Genomic DNA, 12152 nt, shown 5'->3' on the forward strand with positions numbered 1-12152 from the left:
ATTATTTTATGATTATTTATCTTTATTTCTAAAACTCTTTCTTTCTAAAAATAGTTGAATTTTGAGTTAAATAACTTTCTTTGCAGCAGTAAAAAAGGGAACAAAACGAATACAGTTTTAATTCATCATATTTATGTATTAGCTTGAACTCTTAAGAATTGATTAAACATATATATTAATAAATAATATTGTACAAATCACAGAAATAGATTTCTTTGGAATAATAATATCTTGATGATGTTTTTAAATTAGTTTATAAAAATATAAAACAATAATATAAAAAAAATGGAATTTTATTCCAAACAAAATATTTTTACTAAAAACTTTGGTATTATTAAATTTTAAACACTATTTTTATACAGTATATTTTAGCAGCGCCTGGTGAAAGCTGATATTGTTCAATTGACTTAGTTTTATTTTTCACTTTGATTAAGGACCTCATAATTAATTAAACAGAGATTTTATTCCATGATAAGCTGATTAATGCGGGATAATTGCCAATTATAAATCAAGAGTTTACAGTGAGTTTTTAGTTATAGAAATTTTTTTTAAACTGAAATCAATCTTATTTAATGATAATGATTTCAAAAGGTACAAAGGGTAACAAGGCGCAAAACGGGTCATTAATTCTTCAGTGAAGTAAGGATATCGCAGGAAAAATCAAATCACTTGATATTTTTCAATATCTCTGGCCGAGTCGATCCAACAGAGAAATTATACAATAAATCCAGTAACACAGTGAGCTACTCTATTGTCTGGAGGTGGCCTGTGACAACATCCAGAAGTGACCATACCAAGAACTGATCCTGCAATAACTATAACGGAAATTCCGCAAACTGCGCCGCCAAGTGTATCAAGCAATGCAAAACTTTTTTCTTCTAGTGCATAAACAATGCCACCAAGACAAGCTCCATTTAAAACGCTGAACGTTGTTAACATTATATAACCTAGAAATAAAAACGAACAGAAAAGATTGATTAGCTTCAATGGGAAAACATAAAAATATTCTTGTATTTTGTGTCATTAAATTGGGAATCCAGAGTAAAATTAAAAAAAAAAAAATTAACTAAATTTTATAAATTTGAATCAATTGAACTTTATTTAGCTCATAAAGAGGGCCTTAACATAATTATTTTGATAATATTTACAAATCCGGGATCTTAGTGTATAAGCGGATATTCTAAATTTTAACCCACAAACAATATCATTACGCGCACAGGACCTGCTCATATAGATGCTGTTAAAAAATGTTTCAGTATATAAACAGAAGTAAACAAAATAAACCAAGAAGGCTTTGGGAAATTGAACTCTGAAACGACTATGATCCGGAAAAAGTTTATTTTAGTTAGTTACTAAAAGTTTTTTCTTTTCATCCCTCTTGAAAGCAGATAAATAGTAAAGCGTATCGTTTTTAAGAGCATCAATCATTTTATGTGATTGTAAATACGAAGTGCGAACCAAAATGATTTAATTCAACTTATTAAAAACTTACCAGACATATAATTTCTATGAGGTAACCACTTCCATTTGTTGGTTCTACAACTGAACAAGCCAAGTACAAGAGATGCAAATCCTGCTACGGCTCCGAAATTCAAAAAATATCTGCGTCCACCCTGCGAGAAATGCAATGGTTAATAATATCTTGATGGCTATAATAATATGAATTGCTTGCTCTAAAATATTTATACAAATAAACAATGGCAGTAAAGTAGATTCAGTCAAGGCCGTTATCAATGAAGTTTCATGTATTTATAAGTAATCAACTTTACTTCCTTAAAATAATATAATTCAACTTACAATTGCTAGGAGGTAAAAACAAAGAATAGCGGTAGCTGCTCCAGCAGTAAGTAGCAAAAATCCCACACAGCATAACATTTCTGTTGGTAGATGAATGGTTGGTAATGTGGCCCAACTTGTTTTTGAAAATGTTGAAGGAGATTTCATTGGTGGAGGTGATCTCTCTGGATGTCTTGTAGGGCTAGCTGGTAATAGTGGAGCAGCAATACTTGTCCTCATATTTGGTGTAATTATCTGCAAAGAATCATAACACTATGCAATATGGATAAAATATAATTCTGTAAAAAACAAAATTTAACTCTTAATTTCTTGATAAATCTCTAAGCCAATATGTATATGTAAGAGGGTGAAGGTTATAAGGTTACATTGTATGTAAAGTACCCAAGATCAGTGATTTTTTTTAAGGCCTAAAGGCTTGGTCAGGCATAAGTTGTGCTTTTAGATAATAAAGTTTTAACTAAAGCCCGCACTACCTTCAATATTAAATTGTTATTTAAAATATGTGAAAAAAGTTTACCACTACTACGATTTGATTGTGATTTGTTCGATATGTGAGATTTAGAGTGATATTTTTTTACCAATTATAGATTTTTTTTATACATTTAGTAACTTCACTTTGATATTAAATCATTTAAAAAAGTTTTTAAATCTCTAGATAATTCGACAAAAAGTTCTACCAGAAGGTTAAATTTTGTTACAACTTACTCTTATTTTTTATTTATTTATTTAAATTGAGATTTGGATTTTTAGGTTTTCCATAAATCTGTTTCATAGCTTACATCATATTTGATGAAAATTCGTCAGAATTAAAGAAAGCTATGGTGAAAAATATCATTTTAAATTATCGTTAATAATTATAAGAATACTTACTGCTGTATTTGGTCGCCTATTAAAATTTCTTTGCCTTTCAAAAGTAGAATCCATTACGTCAGATTGTATAATGTGATTAAAAGATGGTAATTTTTTAGGTGTATAGTATCTTAATGGAGTTTTACCACCCACAGTGGAATACTGAGTATACGACGCATGGACAGATTTATCCGGGCTAGAACCGCTTGGATGGACTAATGCTGTTGTCGGCGGCAGGTCTTCGCCACTGTTCGACCATTTGGCTCGCCTTGGAGTTGTAATAATTGTAGATCTGGACCTATGTAAGTTGATAACTTGTTGTTGTTTCTCTATGTTTGCCAACATTGGTGCCAATATTATTGTATTTCTTCTAGTTAATTTTCTTTTTGGTGTTTCTTTGGGTGATACGTTCGTGGATTTTGGTGGTGTAGTCATTTGTACTTTTTTAGGCGTTGAAACAGGTGTGATGTTCATCCTACAAACGTTCGGTTCTATATGTTTTAAAGTTCCTGAACTGCCTAATGGAGATTCTCTGGTTGGTAGATAAGTTTCTTTCTTAAAAACACCCATACGGTCTTCAGGATAATCTACATATTCTTCATTAGCTGCTTCAATTTCTTCATATCTGCAATTTAAAAATTTAGTTACCAACACGATTTGTCGTAATTCAATGATTTACTTATAAACTGTGAAAATCAGTGATCAAGAACTTTAAGTTTAAGTTAACAAGAGTAGAATATTTAAATATTCAATAAAATTTAATTAAAATAAAATTGAAATATTACATTTTCCAATAAATTGTATTAATTTCAAAGTAAAATTTCTTTGATGATACATAAGACAAGGGGTCTAAGCAGCAATCGAAGACCACCTGTTGATGTCAGCTAATTGACTAAGCCGTTGGAACTAACTAGGTACACAGCTTGTGAATTTTTCTTGTAGGTGTGTGTCTCTCTTCTTTGATAATTTAATCATGTAGCTGTTTTAAAATTTAACAACACGAATTTTATTATTTTCTGTTGAGACTTACTTCATATTTTTGAAAATGAACTTTTTACAGAAAGGTTAGTGCTTCTTCTGATAGTAGAAATACCCACCAACTTTAGTGAGTACAATTTTTACAAAAACAAAACAAAAAAAATGTATTTTAGGATGTCGAATGAGGATATCGATGAGTCTCCTTCAAAGGACACGTATTAGATTTTTTAAAATGCAATTAGAAAGCATTTTGATAATGACAAATTTTCTATTTTAAGTTATCATATATTTTGAGGTCCCTAAAATCAGACGTATTGTTTAAAAATATCCGCGTTGTTACAAAATATCTTAAAAATGAAAAATTTCAGGGAAGCAGAAACTTTATCTCAGAATAATTGAACTTAATAATTTTTAATCTCAGTATGGTTGAACTTCAAATTTCCCTAATTTCTTTTGAATAGAAGCTGTCTGCCTAGGAAATAACAACTTGCCTGCAACAAGTACATACTTGTATTGGGTGAATGAATGAGAAAGAGAATAAAGTTCTCTCTCTAACGAGATAAAAGGAAATTAAAATTTGATGCAGACAAAATAGCCGTTAATAATAAAATTCAAACAAATTACCTCCTATGAAGTGCATCAATGCTTTCATAATCATTTCTAGCTAGCTGTCCAGTATTTCTTGAAGATTCTCTACTTTCAGAATATCTTTCATCTGAACTAATGGATTCGTACCTATGCCTTGGCAGTCTTGATGTAGCATCAACGCGATGATATCCAACACATAGAGTTCTAGGCAAACTATCAGCTGGTATGTACCTTCTGTACTGTTGTCCATGGTCAACAAGCACAGCTACAGAACGTCGGCATCCTGGGCCGCAATGGATCGCCTGTTGTTGTCCAATTATGTCAACATATGAATCGCTTTCGTCACAGTAAATCTCATGTCCACTATCGTCTACAAAAGTTTCATTGATAGCTTGATATCCAGCTACTTCTAGACGATTGTTTAGTGTATCTCTTCTTGTATCGCATTTCTCAATTTTTTCGTTGAATCCAGCATTATTATACCCATTTTTGGTTGACATTGTTTAAAAATGGATTTAAACAAAAAAAGTGATATAACGAGATTTTAAAAGGATCAAACTACTATTTCCTTAAAAATAATTACATTGAATTAACAAATTTAGAATGTGAACCATACACCTTGTCGCACTGAAAGTTTAAAAGGCAACTGAAAATGTTTAAAGGTACCGCCCCAAGTCAGGAGGGTTCCTGTACAATAGGTGGGGGAATACCCTTGCTAGGGGCTGACGGTTGGCACGCGCTGTCTTCCATATCGACAATGCACCTTTTGTCATTTACATCTTCTTTTTTATTTTTATTTTTTTGGCTAATTCGCACATTTGTAGCATAAACAGTTTCTGCTTAATTATGTCCCCTATTTATACAAAATTTATTATTTACTGTTTTACTAGAAAGTAACTGTATTAATGATAGAAACATAATAAAATATAGTGAATAAATAATGCCGGTAGAATTCATGGCCATTGTTAAAAGAACAGCTGCAGTTCAGAATGTCCGTTAAAAGTCGTTAGAGGCTCGTGCTGGCCCACCTTTCAGTTTCCTATCTGTTACACTTTAGTGTTATCAAGCGCATCTAAATGTTCAAACCATTTTTCTTTCTGAAGAATTATTTCTGAACTTGTTTTATCAAGTAAAGCTGTCAAAATGAAATGAAAAATAAAATAATCCTTATGGGTTTTTACCGATAGACAGAAAAATGTTCTTTAAAAAAGGCTTGTTTTCGTCGTTACTGACAGAAAACCTTCTTATAATTCGTTGCGCGACAAATGACGAAGTAGAAAAAGTATAATTTATTGTTTTAGATTATTATAATTGTACAATATTCTTGGGAAATCTGATTCGTGGCAATTTCTAACTTATCTGTGTTCTCTATTCTAGATTTTGACTTCTCCAAAAAACCAGATGCAGATTCATTGTGGATGAGTGCACTAGACTTTGTGCTTCACAAATTCTATGTATCTCGCAAATTTCTTAGGATGATCTTACTGCGAATAAAAAGAGATCGAATTTAAAGGTACGTAATTCTCGACAAAGACAAATTATTATACTTTGAATTAGGGAATAAAAGTTAATTATAATCTTGAGCTAGTTATAATTATAAGAATCAGCACACAGTCTTGATCAATCTAAAAGAACGCAGCAATTTACATTCTTTGTTTTACCAAACTTCAGAAAAATATGTAAAAAAAAAAAAAAAATAAGGAAAAGCAGTAAACAATCTTAAGTTTAAAGTAAATTGCGACATCCTTCTTCGGGAATTTTTTTTCTCCTTATCACTCCCAAAAGTACAGTAAAGTATAGTATAATAAGTAAAGTAAAGTATGTTTGGTATCCGCCTCCATCCCACGACACCTGACTTAAAGCCCACTTGAATTAATATGCATTACTTAAATGTTACATGGTGCATTATTACTAGGTTATTAACTGAATCCATTAATTTCTAATTAATTGTTTCCAAATTGAATGTTTTCTTTTCTTTTCCTAACAGCTCCTTGCAGCTCACTGTCCGGTGGCTCGCAGTGCACCGAAAAAAAGCTTCGGGCGCCAATAACTTCAGATATTGACGCTCCTTAATTTAAAAAAATAAAATAATTTAAAGTATTAAAAGTGCATGACCACGCTATGTAGTGACATTTGTTAGAACTATTAGACAAATGTGTCAAGCTTTCGCCGCTAGATAGCATTAAAAAGCTTAAGTATTTTGGCCTGATTATAGCAAATTTTTGGCTATTAGCTTATTATTCTTATGGAAAAAAGAAAAATAGAGAATTTGAGTCATGCTCAACACGACCATGTTGTGATATTAATATGATAGATTGCCTTTTGATGAAATCTGGTATCTTAAGTCTTTTTGCATGAACTTTTAGTCAAATAGGTGATCGGTAGTTCTACGGTGGATAATATCCAATTCGAACAGTTATTGGCAAACAACTTGAATTCTTCTACCAGAGACCTTGAACCCTGATCTTCTTACATCCCATATGGTTGGATATCAATGAGGGTTGCCTCTTTCTCCTCATAAATTTTACAAAAGAGGTCTAGTATTAGCTTAGCAAGGAATTCTACCAGGAACAGTGCTTAGATTAGAGAGCGGAGTATGTTATCATACAAATCAACTTCATGGCTTTGTTAGAGCAAATCTCAATAAATTAACAAATTTATTTTTTCCATAATTACTGTGTTATATTATTTACAAACAACTAAAGTTAACAAATGTTGAAGTATTTTTAAATTAACAAAGAATAGGATAAATGTGAGGTAATGATACCAAATACAGATAAGTTATTTAAACGTGAAAGGTCATCAATGTCAAGACATAAAAGAATAAGGCTCTTACATTGAAAAATATGCAATAAGAATCAAAAAACATTTCTATTCAATTTTTTATTATTTATAAAATTCTGTTAGTCTAGGAGAAACAAATTATTAATATTTATAGATTAATAAACAATTTTTAAAAGGATAATTGATGGATCACTAATTTTGGTTTGGAATAAGCAATACTAAATTACCTATAAAATGTTTTAGATATTAATAGAAAAAAAAAGAAACATAATGTTCTCTTGTTAATTAATGGTCTTATAAACGCAATAAATAATTTTTGATTCTTGCTCTCTAAGCTTGTAAATCCATTGTTTCAAGGTCTATCGAATGTGGTGGGTAGGAATCGTTGTGGTTACTTTCTCTGGCGATCCAAGCACGCACCAAGCACACGTGACATATCTAATTCACGTGCATTTTATTTTGAAAATGTTTGGCCCGATCATGTTTATTTTGTTAGTTTTAATTTTATTTTAGCAACTCCTTACTTCGGCAACTTTCAATTTTGTTTTTTGACGTTTTCTTTTTCTCTTGTTTGCATCTGTTAGACATGAATTTACCTCGCATTAATGTGAAATATATTTATAGTTTATTGTTAATTTATACAATGTTCAATTACAGCAAGAGTGGCCAAGTATGACCCTTAAAGTTTCTTATAGCGCTCTAAAATTTGTACAGTTTAATTACTATTTCCTTTCCCTTATGTTTAATAACGACGAATCATCTTGAGCATCCTTCTAAATTACTTCAGAATGAGTAAATATTCCGTGGCTGATATAATATCTAGTAAAATTAAGTGGGCGCTTAGTTCCAAAATAAGTTAACCGGACAATTTTACAAATAGAATGTTAAGTTTTGGGAAAATTTTCGAAAAGGCATTAAACTCAATACGTGTTTACTTACAATCTGTCACTTTCCAGAAAATTTTTTGTATAGGGTACTTTACCGGATTTTTTTAACTCAGAAATTGAAACCACACCTATAAGTTTGAAAAGTGTAGCCATGTGACCGGCAGTATATACAACGAGGTACATTCTTTTATATGTAAATACACAGATCCTAAGGAACTATCACTGTTCTTTGTTCTTCTTAATATCTGTGGATACGCTTAAAACAAACTAGAACTTGTCTAGGGTTAGCCCATATTTACTTTCTATGTAACATACTTGAATGTTTATTGCTTCTTTTTCTGATATTTTTCCAAGAAATTTTGTCCTGTAGAATTCTCAATAAGTTGTGAAGCATAAAGAAGAGAAGTTACGCTAACCTGTAAAGTGCATTAAAGTTTATTGTTCGGTTCTGTTTATAACTATAAAATGTATACAAATTTTGAGTTGAAATTATATCATTTTATTGGAAGTTCGAATGTTCAGAAAGACAGAAAGACTTTTTTGAGCTTTATGTAATTTTTATTACACTTACCAAAATATTTAATTTAAAAGTTGTGTAATATATTATTATTATCATTATTTTTTTTTTCAGGAAATATTGAATTGTGGTAGTGGTCAAGCTGTGACATCAAACTTTTTTCAACGCCATTGTGTTTAATATAGTGGATATACGAGGTATGTTATATTGAAGTAAAAAAAAAGCTTTTTGGTTTTTGCAAAGCTGTTGTTAACGTTTCAATTCTATTCGTTATCAACTTCAAAGTAAACAGAGTAAAAACTTATCATAGTTACATTACTCGGTTCCAAAAAGTCAAAACATATCCGTTTTTCAGGTTAAAAAAGTAACAGTGAGAAATTATAAAATTTAGTAAGAAAAAATAATGTTCCATAGTACAGCATTGTTGTGGACGTTTAGTCAAGCAGTAAACTCTAAAGTCATGCTCAGTGATCGTGCGCTCGGTTTGTCCTTTAGTGTGTCTTTTTGTTTTATCTTCATTCACGACTCCACACAACCTTTTGTACATTAGTTCCCCACCGAACATTATAGCTCTTTGAAACTGATGTGTAACTATTATTTTAGCTTACATAATACACAAAGATATATAACCCAGGTCGTGTATTTTAGTAATTATTTCAATTGGTCTGAATGAGTATCTACAGTTTTTTTAAATGTATTTTTACCATACTTCAAATTAGTGCTGTTCTATGGAGAACTTAGTTTGCTAAATGTTTCTGAATTAGCATGCAAACCATGACTTTTTTTCAAGTGTGGAATGTTAACTGCGTACACATCGCTGCAAGGTAAGGAGGATAGAACATTGAGCGGAAATAACTGAACATCATCAGCAAGTTTTTTGTTTACAAGATTTGACTTAGCAAAATGTCTGACGCTAGAGTGTTAAGAAAATATATTAGGCCTAGGATTCAAGATTGGCGAGGAATCGGTCAAATAAAAAACAAACTCGTCTTCTTGCCAACGTTTCGACAGATATATTGTCCTCTTCAGGGCGAGGCCATGCGGGTTGGTTGAGTTACAGAAACTGAACCAACTCTTTCTGTAACTCAACCAACCCGCATAGCCGCGCCCTGAAGAGGACAATATATTTGTCGAAACGTTGGCAAGAAGACGAGTTTGTTTTTTATTTGACCGATTCCTCGCCAATCTTGAATCCTAAATTTAACAATTTAAGGTCACGAAACCTTATATATTCAAAATATATTAGGATTCAAGACTGACTTCTGGAAGAATCTTTCTACTATTGACCACATCTTTCCATGTTGATGATACGAGAGAACTGTGATGAATATATCAGCGGCCTCCATCCTTGCTTAGAACTTTTTAAAGAAGTATCCGATAGTCTGACCAGAAGCAAGTTTTCAGAAATTCGGAAGAGATCATTATAAAAGTGAATTTCAAGATGGCTGCCCAAAAGTTGTAAAATTAATCAAGTAACAAACAAGAAAAACAAACTCAACGATGCTGTTTTTAATCTGCCGTACTTTAAATTCAGTCTTGAGAACATAATTAATTAACGTCCGGATTATGAACTCCATATTTATAAAGTTTTTATTCGATCAGTGGTAATGAATGGATCTAAGTCGTGAATTAGAACGATAATAACATCCTTAGAGGTTAGGAGAGAATGTTTTATTGCAAATATTTGATTTTATACTGGAGGAGTTTGGATAATAAGCGAAAACAGGTATCTCAATGAGCTCACTTAGCGTCGCCAGTCTCAGTAGCATAAATTATCCGATAATGTAGGATAATAAGTGAGTTTTACTAGAATAAATCTGAAGAAAGAAGTAAGGACAATAGACTCAGGGGAAAGTGGATTGAGAAAGAAGTTCTTGGAAACTGGGGACAGCGAGATGGTGTTACAAGACTGGAAAGCGAGGACTGAGGAAATTTCACAAGGAAAGCTTGGATGTAGGGCTTTACACAAAATTTTTTAGAAAAGTACGCCGAAATTCAAATATGTGCAAAATTTGGAGTCGAAATTTCGCAAATCGACTAAATTTATGACACCGATATCAGACTCTAATAACATTTCTACTACTAACATCCCGGAACGCGACATATGTATTTAAGCTCAATTATTTAAGAATTTATTGAAAAAAATATATATAATTTATTTAAATATCACCATTTAATGTATTATAAAATCCGGTTATAGAATCTTTATTTTTTGTCCTTCAACACCTTTTATAAAAATCTAGAATGAATTATGAAAATAGAAGAAGACTTGACAGTGGTGTTTTACTTTGTGTATTTAATTTGTTTGTACTTCTTTTAGATTGCAAAGAGAAACCTTGAACTAATGAGAGATAACCATGACCTCCCAGTTGGGACAGTATGTTCTTAAGGCTCGCCTTCATGCATATCCTTCATATATAATAAGTAAGTGTTCTGTTATTTTGTGTAGGACACCTTTTGCATACATATTTTACTAACGAATTGTAATTATACAATAAACAATAACCTTCTACCATAAATGAAATCAACATTAAACACGTCCAGATCAAAAGAAACCTTTTACTTTAATCACATGTAGATACTCTAACAGCTGTTTACCTGTCAAGTTTCTGTGACAGAACGAGCCATCTTGTGTTCGAATGTACAAGGTTGCAGAAATATGTGTTGTTGTAAAAATTGTTTCATAAATGTTAATATTTTAGATCAAGATTCGGTAAGCAATTGAGATTGATATATTTACAAATAATTGTAAAATTTGTTTTTATTTTTTTTAATTAAGTCGTAAATGTTCGTATCAATACTTAGCGTTTAGTTAAGTTGTGGCTTTTAAGTAGTAAGTTGTTATCGCTTGTACTACTAACGAAAGTGTAGGCTGTATTGACCTTTCTAAATTATGTTCTAAGGATACGTTACCCACTCTTAAGATTTCTCTGTAGCCCAATAAAATGTTCACGTGTTTGAGTTCCATTCGTGTGACATTCTCTGTTTTTTTAATTTTGTATAAAGCAACCTTACCTGTTGATTAAGTATTTAAGTTTCACTGTTATTAACCTAGGCAATAATGTTTAGTTTTAACTTGTTGATATTTCAAGTCCATTTAAGCTATTTTATCACTTAAATTTGAAATTTTAAGGAAATTGTTTTAAAACTAATATATTGGTTAGATAGAGAAAGGTAATCTGTATTGGCTTTCCTCAATTAACTGGCGTCCTTCAGTAGTTGTTAGCGAAACTCACATTAAAAATCAAAGTTCACTGTTTAAACCACAAAAATCTAGGAAATTATTTTGTCAATTTCTCTATGTATATCGGCAATGTGGTCAATTAGATACAGAAAAAAAAAGAAAAGAGAATATAACCTGGCCTTATACACTCACCAAGTTTTCCTCTGAATAGAGTTTTCGAGTTATTTATATTTACAACTGTTTTATCCGGATTTGCATATTATAATTAATTTCTAGCCTCAAGTTACTAACTATGCTGATTTATTTATTTTATAGGTAGTTCTTTGATCCACGATTATTTAAGGGAAGGAATTAGCTCTGTGTTCAGAGCATTAGATTTTGGATTCTAATCCTGCTTGCACCTACATTTTCTTCGCTAGAGCCTTTTAAAGTTCATCAGCTGCCCAGTGATGGAGAGTTGTCTTTAACGAAAATAAAAAAACACTGTCAGGAGCTCGCAGTGCACTGAACAAAGCTTTGGACAATAAAGAGGACCTGAGATATTGACGCACCTTAAGTGTATTCAAGG

The 12152-nt window shown here is 31.4% G+C and overlaps 2 protein-coding genes across 5 annotated transcripts in view; one reads left to right on the forward strand and one right to left on the reverse strand.

Moving 5' to 3' along the window:
• On the reverse strand, nucleotides 1-5491 carry spdo (sanpodo). The gene is made up of 5 exons (XM_074129091.1): nucleotides 4249-5491; nucleotides 2668-3271; nucleotides 1798-2031; nucleotides 1493-1613; nucleotides 1-947 (listed from the first exon to the last, which is right to left on the reverse strand). Exons 1-5 carry the CDS (start codon nucleotides 4710-4712, stop codon nucleotides 715-717), a joined length of 1656 nt encoding a protein of 551 aa, XP_073985192.1. The 5' UTR covers nucleotides 4713-5491; the 3' UTR covers nucleotides 1-714.
• LOC141454643 (uncharacterized) overlaps nucleotides 2809-12152 on the forward strand; it is a 27273-nt gene continuing 17929 nt past the window's right edge. For 3 of the 4 annotated variants that reach the window (XM_074129098.1, XM_074129100.1, XM_074129101.1), the window contains exons 1-5: nucleotides 2809-2948; nucleotides 5590-5725; nucleotides 8515-8597; nucleotides 10721-10824; nucleotides 11900-12151. The gene's annotated coding sequence lies outside the window, so the exon portion shown is untranslated. Of the gene's footprint in view, nucleotides 2949-5589; nucleotides 5726-8514; nucleotides 8598-10720; nucleotides 10825-10975; nucleotides 11114-11899; nucleotide 12152 lie in introns of those variants that run through there. The other variant, XM_074129099.1, reaches the window with a different exon arrangement.

This window comes from Rhodnius prolixus, unplaced genomic scaffold (genome assembly GCF_049639745.1).
Source record: "Rhodnius prolixus isolate KJV_2025 unplaced genomic scaffold, Rpr scaffold_9, whole genome shotgun sequence".
NCBI lineage: Eukaryota > Metazoa > Arthropoda > Insecta > Hemiptera > Reduviidae > Rhodnius > Rhodnius prolixus.